Below are 18,053 nucleotides of genomic sequence, written 5' to 3'. Positions count from 1 at the left end.
GATGAAGATAATGCAATTTTTGCTCTTAACTGTGGATGCATTTAAACCTCTTCCTCTTTTTCCCATAAGGAAAAGAAATGGAGCACAGACACCTCCAGCAACAGAGCAGATTCCCCACACACTCCAGCCCAGCAACCTTCCCCATTTTGGGGCAGTTTTTGCGCTGCTACGACACGGAGGCCGCAAGGGAGGAAAGGCTCCTACCTGAGCAGAGGACTCCCTTGTACCTGGCGCAGGAGAAGTCGTCGCACTCGCAGAAGGGCCCGTAGATGTTGCCGAACTCGCTCTCGTAGCAGAGGCACTGGTTGCAGCTGCACTCCCCTCTGCCGCTGCACAGGGGCTTGCCCTCGGCCTCGCGGCACAGGCCGTGGTGCAGGTCCCCGCTGGCCCCCTCCTCGCACTCGCAGCGGGCCCCCAGGTAGCCGGGCTCGCACTGGCACAGCCCGCAGGTGTAGGTCCCGTTGCCGCTGCATTTGCCGCTGGCCGGGGCGGCGCGGCCCGTGCAGCCGCACAGGCAGCTGTAGGTCACGGCCACCTCCAGCGTGTCCCGAAAGCCGGCCGGCTTGATGGTGAACGTGTGGGCCGTGTCCTCGGCAGGGCAGCTCCGCGCCTCCACGGCCACCTCGAAGGAAACCTGCGGGGAGATGTAAGGTAACAGGCATATGGCCCCACAGCAGTGCTCCCCAGCAGGGAAGAGCGAACGTCCTGGGGAAAATCCACAGAGCAATTCCAGGGAACGGGGCCCAGCTCAACACGGCAGAGCTTCATTCCCAAGTGTGAGGGAAAGCCCCAGACAGTTGTGCATCCAGCAGGGCACCTGCAGCTCAATGCACCAGCACCTGCCCGTCCCATGAGGAGCTGGGCATCAAAAGCATTTTAAAACTCTCTGTCAGCCATTCACAGCAATTTTCCCCATGGTTTCTGTGCAGTGGGAAGGAACCTGCCTATTCCCATGAAATAAACTGAGCAAAACTCTAGCAAATAGCCCAGTTTCCATGCCATTAAAAATACAAAACTCTCTCAAAACAAGCACTATCAAAAATCTAACCAGCAGAGCAAAGAACCCAACGTGCCTACAAGATCATGGATTTAGAAGGTTTTATGGAACTCCTGATTTGCATGTGGAAATGTGTATCAGCCCCACAGTCCCAAGCTTTTGGCATGCTGCTCACAGGCCATTTTTAATGGATGCTTCCATCAAGCCTGACTTCAGAAGGGTTGTACACATCATTAAATGGTTATACATCACACCTCTACTTGTTTTATGTTGCTACAACCCAGTGTCAGGGATTTTCTCCTTGAGAAAACCAAGACCATACTTTGGTTGCTTGTTTGGCCCCCGATTTAATCCTGCTCTTTGTTAGGGCTGGCCAGCACTGCCCAGAGCTGCCAGTTAGCAAGGAGGATTAACCTTATTCCAAAGAAATGAGACCCCTTCCTAGGCTGCAGGAAGGAATGCTTTCTCTCTGGGGACATTTGGGGGTCACCTTAAACTCTCACTGACTTCACTGTCCCACAGGTCAAGGGGTGATGTGCCAACGAAGACACAGCAGCCACCCCTGACAGGAGAGCTGCACCCCCAGGAAACCTCCCTTGACCCCCTCCCATTCCCAAGGCCTGAAGCAATTAGGATAGAAGCTCAAATTACAGAGGAGGAGATCAGAAAGCAAGCTAAGGAGATCAGGGTAATCCTGCTCCCTTTCACCCGCTGACACCCACAGCCCCAGGACTAAACCCTGGCAGATTAGGGTCCAGTGCCAGCATTATCCTCTTTGGGGAAACTTTCTTAGCAGGAGTCAAATCTCAAGCCATGTGAAAGCAATGGGGCAGAAAGCAGCTGAAAAGAGAGGGTGGAGGTACACGACCCCACAATCCTGTGGCATCTCTGCCTGTGAAGGCACCTCGACACTCAGGGTGCCCCAAAAATGGAGCGGTGACAGTGCCAGGTCCCTCCTGCACTCACACCAGACCCTTTATAGCACAAGCTGCACCAGTTGGAACGATGCTCCTGCTCCTGCCAGAGCTGGGAGCCCAGGATCAACCACCAGATTGACTCTGCTTCCTTGGGGGTTCAAGTTTTGCTGTAGGAACAAGGAGCTACAGGTATTGCTTTTACCCACCTATCCAAGAGCCAGGAAATTCAGTTTAAAAAGCAAGGCCACCTCTCTATTTAACACCTCACATGATCCTTATTTGGTGGGGTAAAACTCCAGCAACTGTTGACTCTTTCAAACAATATTTATATGCCAGAGCACTGAGAGCTCTGGAATGTTTGCAAAGCCACTCTTCTCAAATAAGGCAATCAGGCTGCTAACGAGCCCACACCCATGGCCTCAGACAGCAAAAGTCTGAAGAAAGGGAGGCGGTTCCTCACTGACCCAAGCCTTCCTGCCCAAGCCCTGCACCCCAGCAACTCATTTATCTGCATCAATACTCAATTTAAGCAAGCAAAGCTTAGCTTCACTGCTTTTTAAAAAGCACAGGATGGATTATGCCATGTTAACATTTATTTCAGTCTGTGCTGCCATTTAATAACCTAGGAACTGAACACAGGAGAGCTGCCCATGGAATTTCACAGGTGAGAGTGTGATGTGAATATCTGTGATTAAGGGAAAAAAGCCCATTTTTGACTATTGCATCCTGCTGCATGATCAGGACCTTTAGTTCACTACCGTAGACAAGATGCCTGTATTCCCCCTTTCCTCACAGCTCACCATGGACTGACCTGCACCACCCAGAACTGCTTTTTGCAGAGCCACTCTCTGTGGGTTTCTATATCATCATGAGGAAAGCAGGGAAAAAATGGACAAAACTGTGTTTTATTGCCCAGGACCACTCATCAACCAAGGGAAGCGGGTGAAACAGCCTCTCCAGGGAAGAGATTGAAAGCAGACTCACCGTATCTCCAATTTTGAGATCCCCACACTTCCTGAGCCCGGGATAGGACAGCCCATCCTGGCATGTGGCAGTGAAGCTCAAGCCAATGTCCTCAGGGCTGTCCCAGACTGTGAGCTCCACCTTGGATCGAATACTCTGGAAACACAATGGGAAAGCAAACCATCAAGCTCCCAAAGACAGAAAGGTTTCTTCTCCTTTAGTCTCTTCTCCTGGTGTTTCCAGAGGGTGGGTAGGACATCTCTGCACCTATATGAAAAAAATCACCCCTGCACACACACTGACATTTGAGTTTGACTTAACCAGGCCAGAAGACTTCTGATGATCACAACTAGATTCACAGGGAACAGCCTACCACCCCTGCAGGTGGCTTATGACCTCTAGGACAGGTGTAATGGACACTGCAGCCAGTACCAGAAATACATGAATGCACAAGAAAAAGAAGAAAATCTTCTTGACCACAACAGAATATCTCTGAAGGTCACAGCTTTCTGTGCACACTGCGCCTTCTCCCCATAAACCAGCTCCTGAGCAAAGTGCAAAGCCTGCCTCTCCACTGGCAGCTGTGCTACAATGCCTGTTGTGCAGCACAGAGAGGACATGAAACTGCGCTAACTCTGTCCTGTTTTCTTCATTTTACCCAACTGGTCAGAAAAATGTCTTCTCCCTCTTAGAAGGAAAAGCTGAACAAAAAGAACCCTTTCATAAGTGTAAGCTGGAAACAGCACCATGGGAAAAAAATAATGAAAAATCTCTTTCTTTGAAAAAACTTTTCAAAGTGAAGAGCATTTTCCATTTGTGAGGTTTTGGTGTGCTTCTACCCCTTTCTTCTGCTTCTCAACTCTCTGCCCTGCTGCATACACAGACTTTTTAAGTCACAACAAAATGAAGTTTATAAATATTAATTCAGAATGACATTGTTTTGTTTAATTCTTCCAATGGCTGGAACTGATTTTTATACCAGTGGTGTCCAAAAACAACAGTTTTTCAAAATGGAGCTTTTTGTACAAATATGCTTATTAGCCAAAGCCAGATTGCAGCTCCATCCCTCTTCCCCTTGTCCCCAGCCCTCACCAAAGAGGCCAGATTAAGGAAAATGCTAATTCAGACCCCACATGTGATGACAAAAGCAGGGTTCACATGCCAGCAAAGAGCCAATGTTTCTAGAAATGTGCAGGAAATAAACGAGTTTTTGCCAGGTAAATCTAAACAGTCCTTGAGGAAAGAAAGGAATAATTTCCCATCTCTCCACTGTAGAGAAGCCTTTCATGGGGCAGCAACTGAGAGCATACAGAACATTCACTGCCCGTGGGCTGAACGCTGCGTGCACCAATTGCCAGTTAATCCATGGATACTGCTCCACCCCAAACCATCCTGTAGAAATTAGCTGCTACACTGATGTGCTCCCCTGTCTTCTCTCCCAGAGCATCCCATCAGTAACATGGCAGAAAACAGGACACCAGGCCAGGCCTCAGTATGACCTTGCACAAGCTCATCCTATGTTCCTACACAGATGCCAAGTCCTCTTATTAGCCCTACAGAGTTGTGCTGTTACCCTAAATGCAGTGCCATCACTATCAGCCCCTTGGCACTGTTACACACCAGTGTCTTCTCACAACACCACAGCCACCACACAGGGCTACTGACGCTTGCAACAAGAAACACTCCCACAACCTGCCTGGATTTGGTTCAGGAAAGTGCTTCTTAAACCAGCATCCCATTTGCTCTCGTCAGTCCAAACCCAGCCCCGTGTCTGGGCACAGCCTCCCATGAGCTTTCCAATTCCCAGGTATGTTGAGATTTGGGGGAAGGGCAGGGACAAAGCAGTCTGATCTCTTTTGTTCACACCTGGTGGGATGAGGGAGAGGGGACAGCATGCTGGGCAGAAAAGGGAGATGGAAGATGAAGAGATGGGGAAAAGCGATCTCGAGGGTAACACAGGCCCTGGGCAAGTCTGATGTGTGCATGGGTGAGGGGAAGCAGATGAGAGAACCAGAGGTGGACGAAACACTGAAAGGGAGGGACTGAGCCCAGGCCCAGAACATCAGCCACTGCCACCCTGCAGGAGAAGACAGTCCCTGTTGCAGACGAAGGATTTCTCCAGGCTCAGACCTTCCTTTACACAGGGAATACAAAAACATTCACTCCCATTTGGGAAACAGAATTTCAGCCATCTCCCTCAGTGAGAATTTCCTCAGTCATTTCAGGAAAAAAACAAAGCTACCAAGAGGAGATGGGCTGGGCAAGTGCCAAGTTTCTGGTGGCACTGGGCTGACTGTGGCACAGGCGGGAGCTGCCAGCTCCTGCCAGCACTCCTGAGGGTCCCAGCCCGCACCCACCACCCAGCTGAACAGGTAAGAAACTAACCCCAGTGTCAGCAGTCAGTCATCACACAGAGCTCATTCCATGGGGCACCTTGATCTAAGCACACAAGTGGTTTCCAGCCAGCTGTGCTGGAAAGCTCACAGGCAAAGAGAAGGAAGGACAGTGGCGCAGTCACAGGATTCCCAATGGTTTTCATCAGCTTGTATTGATCTGCAAAAGCTTGAGGGGTGGTGAAATGGAGGTTTAATGCATCTTACACCTGCAAAAACAAGGCCAAGGGAGGCTTCCACGTGATGGTACTGAGGCCACAAGCAAAGTCAATATGGAATAAATACTAATTTCTTTCTCTCCAGCCAAGCATTTCAGCCACAAGACCCTCCTACCTCAAGGGGACAAACTGGGACAACTGGGCTTTTGATTAGCAATATCTCCTGGGCCTCATTAGCAGCATTAACTGTTTATCACCTTCCTCAGAGGGTGAAGCTTTGGGAACCACTCTTCCCAAGGGCATAACCAAATGCTGCTTAAACAGCAGGAAGCTGGAGGAAAGGAAAGAAGAACTTTACAGATCATGCAGAGCACACCACAACCCTACATGGATTCTGGATGTGTAAACTCCTCCAAAGAAATTCTTGACTCTCTGCACTAATGAACATAGTACCAAGAAAAGCTTGCAGCCATTGAAAGCTGTGCCCACAGGTTCCATGCATGAGCAACTCTACCTGAGGGCTGATCTTTTATGGGGTCAGATCTCCATACCCAACACCCAGCAATATCCTTGCAGGATCACGAAGACCTGACCCATAAGAATCCAGGGAGAAATCAACACAAATGTTGACACTAACTATGCTATGCACATGCAATTTAGCTGCTTCTAATTGACCTGCCCCCCTGATCTTCATGGAGATGGACGACATCAGGTCAGTAGTACAACTCCAGGTCCCTTGCTGTCCTCCTCACTGTGGCAGGGCAGGCTGTACTGGCAGTGCCACTGGCAGGGCTCCTTTGAGAGCATGGTGATACTCATAGGGTGTTGAAAACAAATGTGGGCTGCACAGAGGGCAAGGATGCACACAAGGATGCAACCTTATCTGGACCTGGTCCCATCCTTGAGAGGCCTCTGAACATCAAGTAACAAAGAAATAATCTATTTTACCTACTGGTAGGGTGCTCTGAGAAAGATCTGTTTTAGACGGGGGCTGTGTTTTGTGGGTAATTCTGCACATAAGAGACATGAGGTGAAATTTGCGGTCCCACAGGCTCTCTTGGGTATCCATGCTTCTTTTCCTCCTCATACACCTTGTTTCCCTTCCTAGGGTGGACATCCCAGCTCCAGCAGTGTGGAGAGGACAGGGGAGGGAGGCAGCCAAGCTGGGTGGAGCTCACCGGGGGGAGCTGAGCTGGCCAAGCTCTTAGCACTTCTCACTTCAGCAGCTGTGGTATTAAAATGAACTTACGTTGTAGGCTTTGACAATCAGCTCAATGATATTCTTGGAATCTTTGTGCAAAATCTCCACCGTTGTTCCAGGGATCAAAGTGGTAAAGTTCTTAAAAAAAATAATTGAAGAAAGATTAATATGTTGAGGTGCAGAGGAGAAAGCAGAGGATGGGGAGGGGTTGACCCCATGCCAGGGACAGGCCACACACACTGCCCCATCACCCAGAGATGTACATGTTATGGTTTGGCTCCCATTAATGTGGAGGTTTCAAAAGTAAAGCATTGCTAATGAAGCATGTCAAATATTAAACAAAGCTCATGGCCATGGGACAGGAACAAACATACCTGTCTCTGGTGCTGGAGAGGGCAAGACCCAGCTGCTGTGCACTCGGGAAAGCTGGCACTGCAAGGAGGGAGGAGCAGCTGTCCCGACTTCCCTCACAACCCTGAGCATCCCCAGGAGAGGGGGTGGAGAACAAGCTCAGCCCTCCCTCTCCCCATGGGCGAACAGCAGCATCCCAGCCATAGCAACACGGCTGCTTGTTGTTCCTGCTTGAGCCTCGAGGGCCTCGGCAGAGGTTTCCAAAAGTGACCCCGCCTGAAACGCCACCTCTGCATCGCAGAGCAGTAAAACCCCGCAGGGCAGCTCTAGACACAGGTTGGTCTTTGTGCCTTGGGTCAACTTTCCTTTTGGAGGGGAGAGCAGGAATGGCAGGAGAGTTGAAATTGTGTGTGGCACGTCAGGGCCCTGGAGTCCGTGATGGAAAAACACAGCTGGGCAGAAACGCTGTGCATGATTAGGTAATGGGATTAAGTCACTGCAGAATGGGCCGAGCAGGTTTCTGCTCTCTGGCACGCTGCACGCTGGCAGCCGTCCGAACATCCAGATTAACATGGAGTCTATTTTAGCTCTTCACATGCTCACTAACACATATATATCTGTTTGCTCTAAGCAGCTTTAGTGCTTTCTGCTGAAAGGACTTGCAGGGCTGAGCCTTGCCCGCCTGCACCGGGCAGCCTGCGGCCACATGCATGCACCCATATCACTGCACACACGTGTTTATAACTACACACACTCATGTTTGCAGCTGTCTGCACTCCTCAGGGCCTCAAGAGGCGCCTTAATCTCCCCAAGTCCAGGCAGCTCAGCAGCACTTACCTTGTACAGGATGTAATGACTTTTCGTAACAGCGAAAATCAGGTGGATATTGTTTTCAGCAAGTTTCTCCCCAAGAAGTGCCAGGGAAGGATAATCCTAGAGGGAAAAAAACAGAAGAAAGACTGGTGGGTAACACAGAAACAAAGACTAATTTCATTACTCTTCTCTTCCCAACAGCAAAATTCATTCCAGACACATGGCGTGTTTTGTTGTGGGATGAAGCCCCACATGTGCCAGCACAATCCCAACTAAAATATCAGAAATCTGTTAAATATTTCTACTGCACTCCTCACTAGAATACAAGACTGACAATACCACTAGCCACAGCAATACCTAAAACACTGGGTTTATTTCTTTCCCCTTTCTATTTTGCCATCAGCAGATGCACATGTGCTAAATGTCTGCTAGCTCAAGGGGTGTGAGGCAGGGAGATCTAGAACTGCAAAAAGTGGAAATGTATCAATTTTTTTCTCCCAAAGCAGAAACATCCATTGCCTGTTCTTTCTGCATACTGGGACCATAAAGAGATGACAATAAGCTCTTTAATTCTGCAGATTTCCCAGGCAGAAAGGATGGCAAGGAGACACTGCTCTAGCAACAAAATAAGGAACTAGGGCTCAGTTTCAAGAGACCAGCTTGAGTTTAAAACTCACACCTGCTTCTGAAGTGCTGTCCTTGGGAAAAAACATCTAATTTACTTGAAGACTGGAGGGCTGACTGAGAACCTCTGAGATTCAAACATGGAAACACCAAGGCAGCATCCACCATGCTAGCTCCCCAGCATTAACTCCACATAAGGGAGCCAGCTGGGGACTGTGGTCCCTTACATATACATCCACTTGGCAGGACTGCACAGAGAATTCCACTGCAGAGCCCAGCTTCTGACCTTAACACGGCCATCCAGATTGCCCTCCCCTCACAGGGTGACATTCAGGAACAAAAATCATGACTAGTGTATTGTGATCTGCTGAATAAAGCACTATCCTGCAGAAGGATGGGATAATGAAGTGGCAGGCAAGTGCTCATTCATCCCAGAAGCTTCCTCCACTGAGTTCAATATTTAAAAAGGGCTAGTTTGCCTGATTATTACTAAGACTTATGTTAGTGTTGTGCTCAAAGGCTGTGAACAAAAGCAGCATTCTGTTGTACCTGCTAGTGTAGCAACATTAAGGTAGGTACACCCGCCTCCGGAAGAGTCCTCTGGACAGTCCTCAGACTCCACCCTCCTCAGACATATTTTAGAAGAGGGATGACATATTATGTTTCCTCTACCCTTTGCAGGCAAAATGTAATGCTCTTCAAGACACAAAGTTACTTTTCCACCCCTTGCAATGAGCTTTGAAGGAACTCACTAAGTCACCAACTCATTTTTGAACATCACAGAAGCACTCACTATGGTGGAATGCCTAAGGGCAGAGCAAATTTCATTTGCAAATTGCAGAAGCTGGGTTAAACCAGGCACTGCATTTGCCAAAAGCTGCTGGACTAGGGGTTGGTTGGTCTCCAGAGAGGTCCACCAACCCTCGAGGTCTCTAAGGGCTGGGCCCCATGCCCCACTCACCAGCTGGCTGGACGCGCTGTACTCGTTGGCTTCATTCAGGTGGCACTGGCCATCATGGGGCTGCACCAGCCCCCCCAGCTTCCCATCCAGGGCTATGTGGGGCACATCGTCCGTGGTGAAGACCAGCAGGTGAGACGCCTCCTTACGCCAGCCAATCTTCTCCTGGACGACAGCAAACCCTGTGAGACAGCAGCCTGCCCCTGCAAGCTTCACCCCTCACCCTGCACATGGTCCCAGCCACGTGCCTGCCCTGCAGCAGACCCATTAGCATTAATTAGGAGAGTACCATGCTCCTGTCCACCCATCCCTGGTACGAAAACAAAATGTCAGGAGCCCATCCAGCATTTCCCAGCGTCTCCTTCCAGCACACTTAATTTGAAAGGCATGAGGCGGTATGCGGACTGTCCACCAGACCTTCTCTACCCAGATCCAAGAGTAAGAATTTCAGCTGCTTTTATAGTCAAAGGAGACCTGCCAACTTCCTCCACACACATTTAATCTGACCTTGTTTCCTCAGCTCTGTGGAGAAGTCAACACAACAGCAAGAGCTGCGATATCCCCGCTCAGCATTTTCATTACTGCCCGCTCATAAAGGCTGTTTCTGAGCTGTGATGGACAAAGCCAGGTCCCTGCCTGAGGGGACTGGCTTTGGTGCACCCACATTCATGCCCAGGCACTCTGCCCTGGTCCCTTTCTGCCCTTTCCCTTTTCTCTTGGAAGCAGTGGTGCCTCTGCTATTTCATTGTACAGCTCTACACGTGCCCCAAACAGCTCCATGCCCCTGCACCACAGCCCAGGAGGGGAGGGGTACACAGCCAGAGCAGAGCAGGGACCTTGGGCATTGGTGCTGGCACTAATCCCACACAACCACTCTGCACGGTGCTGCTCTGATAATTTCTGCCTATGTACAGTCACGGTGATGTCAAGACATGCTGCAGTGGTCCCTGCAAAAGCACTGAGGTGTCAAGCACAGCACATGAAGCGTCCTCTGACCCCTCCTTGGTCCCTCTGTGCAAGGACCAGACATTATCACTGTCTTTGCATGAACAGAGATGTAAAGACAGATTTTTTTTCAAGTAAAGGGATAAGATCCAGATTACAAACATTTCTTTCCCATGGAGCTTCCTCAGGTTTCCAAGTTTTCATCAGCCTGAGAAGCAGATCTGTGCCTGCAACAGCACACTGAAGCACTTTGTTGCAATGGAAATGGAAGGAAATAGAAGTGCCTAAAGGAAATTTTTGCAAACTAGAGCTCTGCAGCAAATTCCCCTCTGCTCAGTGGCTGCTCCTGCTGCCAGGTCACTCCCAAGCTGGGTGGGCAGGGGTCTTGCTGCTGACCATGGCAGGGAGATCCTGCAATGGCACAGACTGGAGGCACAAAGTCCCATCATCCAGAGCTTCCCCTTGCTGGCCCCTTGGCCACGCTGACCAGCAAAGACACAGCCCCACACCTTCCCTGCCTACACACTTCCAGCATCCCTCTCCTTCCAGACCCTGGCTCAGAGTCACAAATCCTTTGGGAATACACAAGGGAAAAGCTAGTAGGTCACTGATGGGATCACGGTGCAGATGGAGATACCCAACTCCTCCAGAGTTACTGCTCAGCTTATTTAGCAAAACCCAAACTCATCCCTGTTTACAGGAAGGTGCTGGCCCATCCTATGGAAAGCACTGGCGTGGGCAGGGCAGGAGGGCAGAGCAGGCAGAAGGGCGCAGAATCATCTGTGCCAGTGCAATTTTCACCTCCAAATGTGAGTCATAGCCCAAAGCCTGCTGATCTTTCCGACAAATATAACTCTTGCTTCAGGGACACTATTCCAGAGTAGATTCCTTTTTCCTCCCAATTACAGAAGTTTTATTTTCTTTATTGACATTTTAAAGACCCCCACAATGCATATAAGGCCATAGGAAGAAATTTTTGGCAACACACATCCTTCACCATGCACCGGCACCTTACAGTCCAGCTCAGGCAGCAATGAGGACTTTTTTGCTCTGGGAAGCAGGATTCATTCCACTGAAGTTACCCCACTGGACAAAAGGCTAAAACTTCATGCCAAAACATAAACTCTTAAGAACTCAACCCAAAAGTGATTACAGCTCTAATAATGCATGAGGCAGTTTTCAGTCTACTCAGCCACCAGACAGAAGCCCATCCAATTCACTTTTCTTTGAGTATCCAAAGCTGATTTCTTTTTAAATGATTAAGGCCAAGAAACTCCCAAAGAGATTAGAAGGATTAATCTGAGTTTCATTTCCTTAGAAATGTGCTGCACACAAAGAAAAGGAGCTGCATTCAAGCAGCAGTTACAAAGTCACTTCAGGGGTGCTGGTGCTGGTCACCTGCCTGCTAAGCCCACCTTTAAATCATGGGTTAAGCATTCCTTTGCAGACAAACACTGCATGACACTGACACAATTTCCCACATAAACAATATCAAAACTGCTGTGGCTGCTCAGTTCAGGAACTCACTGAATGCAATGAGCACCCACAGTCTCAGTGCCAATATCCAGGCACAGAAAGTATGTGACGACTCAGAGCATCAAACCAGGGTGCCTTGGATGGTCTGGCTGAGCCCGTGCTGATCCCACACAAAAAAAAAAGCTGTAGGCCTACAAAAAAAGTCCCCCCAAGGACACTGGCATGCCAAGGAGCATCTCATACCGCCTCTGCCAGTGCCAGTGCTTCCAGGCACTGGAAAATACAGCTCTTCAGCATGCAGTTTCCACTGAGAAACACAGAGCAGCACTCTGCTCTGCTTAAAGCAAATAGCCAAGGAGAATTTCATTTATTTTTATTGGCCTGGGATTGCTGAACAAAAAGCCCTGCACTGATGCCTACCCCCTCATCTGGTTTTTGAACCTTTATGGGATAAGTAGGATTTTTAAGGCAGGGGAAGGACTGGGCCCAAAGCAGAGTAACATGTTTCCACAAGGCTGGAGGTGCTATGGATCCTGCCCCTACTCCTATAACCAGCTGCACCCCAAAAAAACAGCTTCTCACTGCATATAGCCAATAGTGACAGGCAAAACTGACACAGCTGCCTCAGCACAGCTCTCCAAATACTATTGAAAAAGCTGCAAAGCCTGTATTTCCATGCCTGAATAAATACCTACATTTATACTTTGGGCACTGAATAAAAGCCATTAATTGCCAAGACTCAGTTGCCAGGAGACCCCCCTGGATTCATCAATTTGTCTAAAACTTCACCAGTTTCTCAGGTGCAGACTTTCTTGGAAGCAAGAAACAGATACAGGTGCAAGGCAAGTATGCCTTAGGGATCAAAACCCAAAACCTCCTTCATTTGGTACTGCTCAGAAAGGCACCTCAGTGTCTCCCACATGCCTTGGCTATTGCCACATGCCAGTGTCCAGCAAGCACCAATCAAAACCATTCCAAAAGATGCTTTGTTTTCCAATCTAGCATTACCTCTTTGGTGCATCTGAGCATATAGGATCTGAAACTTACACATACCACTGAGCCATATGAGGCTTGCACTTAGAGAATGGCAAAATGCCTAAATACTGCAAATGGAAAATGTAATTATGGGAGGCTGATTAATATTCCTGGCATACTATTTTAGCATCAGAATAAAGGCTTATTGTCTCTGGCTCTTTCATTGCCTTGAGAATAACATTTACCATATCTTCATCTTTCAGAAAGGAGCCAAACCCTGGGCATGCTCCTTAGTCTCTATTAGCTGCATAAACTTTCCCCATTTCTTGGGTTGAAAACCAGGCCAAAAAATTACTCCAGTGCTACAGAGCCCTTGGGCAGCTCATGCAGAAGAAATGCTTGCTATGCATTACAGTGTAAAAACATCTAGTCAACACAGGAGGTATTGTTTCTGACACCTCAGAAGGGGAGGAGAAGACCTTGTTTAGACACCATGGCTTGGAGACAGCCAGGCTGTGCTATGCTGTGACCAGCTCTCCCCTCAATGCTGAGCACAAAGTGCTTCATGGCAACACACTGCATGTCCCCAAGGCAGGTGACTTTCTAAGGTGATAACTACCCTGGAAAAAGCTGGAGCATGCCAGTGAGATGCAATGGGATGCCACAGCAGTGATGAGGAAACCCACACCTGAAGTCACCAAGGTACCCATATGCTGCTCCTCTTGCAAGGGGGGAATAGTTCCTGAGTTAACAGGAATTGCTGCCTGTTTCTCAGATTTTCATCCTCATGATACTCCATTAGTCACTACAGGATGAAAAACTCCATGCCAAGAACATCCTTGTCAGCAAGCTGCACTTCACTGCCACCCCAGATGTCTGCAACCCTCACCCATCTCAGTGGTGTTGAGCCTCACCACAGCCCACAGCTGCTGACCAGTCTGGGCCATCGCTTGGGGACCACAAGGGAAATTGAGCAATAAGTTCCCATTTTCACTATGGGACCAAACATCCTAATGTCAATCAGCTGCCCTGAAATTTTGCTTTTTTTAACTCTGGACAGACAGAGTCTTTGCTGCTCATGGCTGTGATGAGAGGCAGCTGCTCCATCCAGAGCAAGGGACTGCCAATGCAGCACGAGTCACGGCACAGCCGGTTCTCCTGCCTTGCACACCAGTCCCATGGACTTCCTTTCCCACACCCAAGCTCCAGTAATTAATTAACTGCTGTGGCTGCAGAAATTCGTTGTCACGACCTGCCACATCATGCCAACAGCCACGCATGCGCACATGCTCACCTTTGCTCATCGTTTCTAGAGGGTGCTCATTCCTGAATTTAGATGGTACCAGCATCTTAAATTCGTCTTCTAAATTTAGAAGGGACCAGGCTGTGCATTCAAGAAGAACAGTTAAAGATTTTGGTCCTTACCAACAGTCTGAGACGGGCACAAATATAGAGGAAATATCTTGCATGACTCCTGCCTACCACCAGCACTTCAGAAATGAGCCCTTGTGATACACACTGAAGTACTGCTGCACCATAGGGAAATATTTGCCTGTTTTTGCAATAACATTGTGGAAGGGAGTGCAAAAACCCACATGGTGAATGGCACAACTGAGTCACCATCCTGAGCCAGGATCTGGAGGGAGACCTGCTCTAACCATGGGAGCCACATCTCCAAAACTGAGAAGCACTTTATATCCAGACAATTATTGGGAGCAGCACTGTAGTTGTGCCAACAACAATACACGTGGGAAGATGCCCCAAAGGGGCAGGTTCAGTCCTGCCAAGACCATGAAGCATAGCAAAACCAACCCAGGCAAGGAAAGATCTGTTTTCCCACATGCCTGCATCCCATTGCTCCCACAGACCATTCCTATCTCTCCCAGCTCCTGTAATTCAGACCCAGAAGAAAACAGGCTGAAGCAAAAACAAAGCAAATTGCAGTAATAGGGAAAACAGCAAATAGAACCATTTCTGATAAGCAGGGAAGCTCAGACTCATGTCAGAGTGGAGCAAACATTTTCATTCATGACAAAGGGATATGGAGCAAGCCAACTACTTGTTCCAGACAGATCTTCAAGAACCATCTCCAAAAATCCTAAGGACATGACTAACATGGCACCAAGCTAATGAACTCTGTTCCAGTTCTGCTGACAAAGAGGGAGAGAAGGCTATCAGCACCCAGAGGTGAGATCATCCCCCCACACACCAGGAAGGCAAGTAGGAGCAGTAGGAACCAGCTCCAACTCTCAACATGGGTCAACTGCTGCAAGATGTGTTTGACACACCCTTGAAAAGCACATTGAGCTGACATGCAGCTCTGCTGCACACAAGTGTATGTGAACCTTAAAGGATTCTGTCCCAGGTGTTCAGCACCAAAGTTCTAACTGTGTAATGAAGTTTGCATTTGCAAAAGCTCCATTTTTATCCCCTTAAACTAGAAAAATAATTAACCTTTTCTCCTTTGCCTGTTTATCTACAAAAGCACATAAAAACAAAAGCCTGTACTTTTAAAAGCATTTTTCAGTTTCTCCAAGAAAAATTTAGTAGTTACTTCCAAGAAATGGCAAACTGAAGCTTTGCCTTGGTTCAAGAACAGAGCAGAAGAAACCTCCAGGAATCAGAGCAACTCACCTTGCACACAGCAGCCTGCAAAATGGCATCGAAGCCGCCCTCTGGAGCATCTCGGTTGCGGGAAACCTTCTGTTTCTGCACTTCTTCATTGAAACGATCGACTTTATCCGTCAGGGACAGGAGGTGGCGGAAGCCAAAGGATGGGACACAGCTGGGGAACAGCTTATAACTGTGGGAAGAACAGAGTGGTCAGCTGGGAGGAACCCCACCCACAGTCAAGAACTGCAGAAGCTCCCAGCTCTACCAGGTTGGTCTCCAAAATTCTGTTCAGAGGGTTGGAATACTTTCACAATGCTTCATATTTTGGACACTTCAATTTGTGGCTATTTTTCTACAAAACCCTACAGTAGAGCCCATATTGTTCTGTTTCCCCTCAGGGACTTTCAGAAGCTGAAGTTTCCAGAGATCCCACCAGGACTTGAACATCTCTCTCCATATATGGTGTGAGCAGAGACACTGAGCACCAGCCTACCCTGGGCCATGCAGCTCTGCAGTTTCACCACTTATAAAGTGGTTTTCACACTGGGATTCTGCAGCCAAGGAGGCAACCCAGTGATGGAGAGGCTGTGTTTGGTAGATTCACCCTCCTCAGCAGCCCAGGAGGGTCATGGGAGCTGTGTCCCACATCTGCAGAACCAGTGGGCTGGTGTTAAAGGGCAGGAGCATCACTCAGGAGAGATACCTTTCCTCTCTTCTACAGTATGGATTTTCACCATGTCATCCAGTTTTCTTGCCAGTACGAGCCACCCTACACCTTCTGCACATCACCAGGCACCTGGCAATTGCCCAGGATGAGATGAAATAATAACCAACACCAGCTCAAGCTTCCTCCCACTCCCTGCAAATCTGGTGAGCAAATACCATCTCTGCTTCCCAGGGTGCCACTGGAACAGAAAGTTAGGATGGGCACCCTAAGGCAGAGAAATTATTTGGCAGGCTACCAGGAAACCTTTTTTTTCCATACAAAACCATGAGAAGTTTTGGTGTCCACCTGGAGAGCTCAGCAAAAGAAGCTCATGTGGCATGGAAAGTCAGTGAGTGTGTGCAGCAGAGAGGCATGGGAAGGGTTAAGAAGAAATGTGTTTAAAAAGGAGTTGGTCTGGCACTAATTCACTCTTATCTTTAAACATATAACCCAGAGAGCAATTAAAAGCCTTGGCTGACATTACCACTATGGGTAAGTTGCAAGAGACTTTTTACACAAAAGGAGTATTTAAAATTTACCATCACTGAGAATTAAAATCCCTCACAAGGGACTCCAGAGCAGGGATTTCCATCCACACAGCCACACACACCCCTAACCACGGGGCAGGTCTCATTGCCCTGGGCTTGGTTGGCAATTAGAGCCATCCCTTTTGATCCATGATCCATGTCCAGACTTGCATCGCGCTCGCACCCAGGGCAAGGCCAGGGGTTTGCTGTGTCTGAAACCTCTGCACTGCAGGATGTCAGCACTGCCCTTAGCCCATCAGGATGCCGAGTTAGGAGCAGAGGTGATAAAGGAGAGAGACAAGGGAAACAGGGCTGCACCTCACCCAGACCTGCAAGTCAGTCACCACCACAAGGAAGAGGAGGGGAGAGCCTAGACCAGGGGCAAAAAGCACAAATTGCAGCTTTTCTTAGATGCGGAATGGTTTGTTTTGACACCAGAAATAGCTGCAAACAAAACAACACCTGACAACCCACCTGGCTGCACCAGTGAGTGACACATGGCAGCAGCCAGAGCCCCACACAGAGCAGGCTGGGGAAGGAGATTCCATCAGAGAGCAGGGAGCCAGCACCCCTGGTTTGGATGATGAAGAGACACATGGCAACTGGAAGGGAGCACCTACCAGATGAGCTGCTGTGGGCAATCCTTCCTAAATGTTTTCCCAAGACCAGGCTGGCTTAAAGTAACCCATAGAAAGAAAAGCAACCGTCTGGGTAAAGCCAAAGGAACACGCAGATAGCCCGATCATAGTGGGAAAAGCTGAGGTGACAGCTCTGGATGTTCTTGATAAAAGGTCATTGGGAATTTCAGGTACACCTTATTGCTGAGTCGTCCAGTTCCATCCTCTCCTCCTTTTGCACCCTTCTCCTCCTGCATGTTTCACTCAGCAAAAGCCATGTCACTCCAATTAAATCACACACCAGCCAAACAAAGTTTCCAAGATTTCTCCAGCTGGAGCCTGTCCCCAGCCTGAGGGCAGGTGTCAGAGACTGAGGATGACAGACGTGATTGAGAGGATCCCTCAGAGGCTATGCCAAACTTCTGGGAGGAGCACTATGAAGAGTGTGGTGTGCAATGCCATTGTGACAGAGACACCTTCCTGGCTCAGTGTGGTCACCTTCGCCTCATGATTAAAGCAAGAGTTTAATCCATTGTTAAAATCCATTTGACTTTCCACTCAGGACAGAACTGGTGAAAAGAGAATACAGATCATTTTTGTCTGGTCAACAAGCAATGTGCAGTGAGATGCCAATGCTTGGTCAGTGCCAAAAGCTGGCCTAGAAATTCACAGCGGATGCAAGGTGTCTTTATCTGCCTCTCAGAGCATGCACAGAGCTTGGCATCCATGCCTGAGGTGATCTTACAATATAAGTATCCACAACTGGCTCAAATTCAAGGGTTATCCTCACTTCCCTTACATGACTAGGAAGCACCCACT

The 18,053-nt window shown here is 48.7% G+C and overlaps 1 protein-coding gene across 1 annotated transcript in view; it reads right to left on the bottom strand.

The window, feature by feature from the left end:
- Positions 1-18,053, bottom strand: part of ITGB5 (integrin subunit beta 5) — a 56,757-nt gene that overhangs the window by 21,758 nt on the left and 16,946 nt on the right. Inside the window, exons 5-10 of the mRNA XM_005519642.3 lie at positions 15,406-15,574; positions 9,379-9,540; positions 7,818-7,913; positions 6,678-6,767; positions 2,899-3,033; positions 205-634 (exon numbers count right to left, since the gene is read on the bottom strand). Of these exons, the coding sequence (XP_005519699.2) occupies positions 205-634; positions 2,899-3,033; positions 6,678-6,767; positions 7,818-7,913; positions 9,379-9,540; positions 15,406-15,574 (1,082 nt within the window). The remainder of the gene's footprint in view (positions 1-204; positions 635-2,898; positions 3,034-6,677; positions 6,768-7,817; positions 7,914-9,378; positions 9,541-15,405; positions 15,575-18,053) is intronic.

This window comes from Pseudopodoces humilis, chromosome 8 (genome assembly GCF_049639895.1).
Source record: "Pseudopodoces humilis isolate 2021_Gansu_Grassland_sample_001 chromosome 8, ASM4963989v1, whole genome shotgun sequence".
In the NCBI taxonomy this organism is placed as follows: Eukaryota; Metazoa; Chordata; class Aves; order Passeriformes; family Paridae; genus Pseudopodoces; species Pseudopodoces humilis.
The sequence above is the reverse complement of the archived record's forward strand: the minus strand, read 5'-3'. Positions and strand labels throughout refer to the sequence as shown.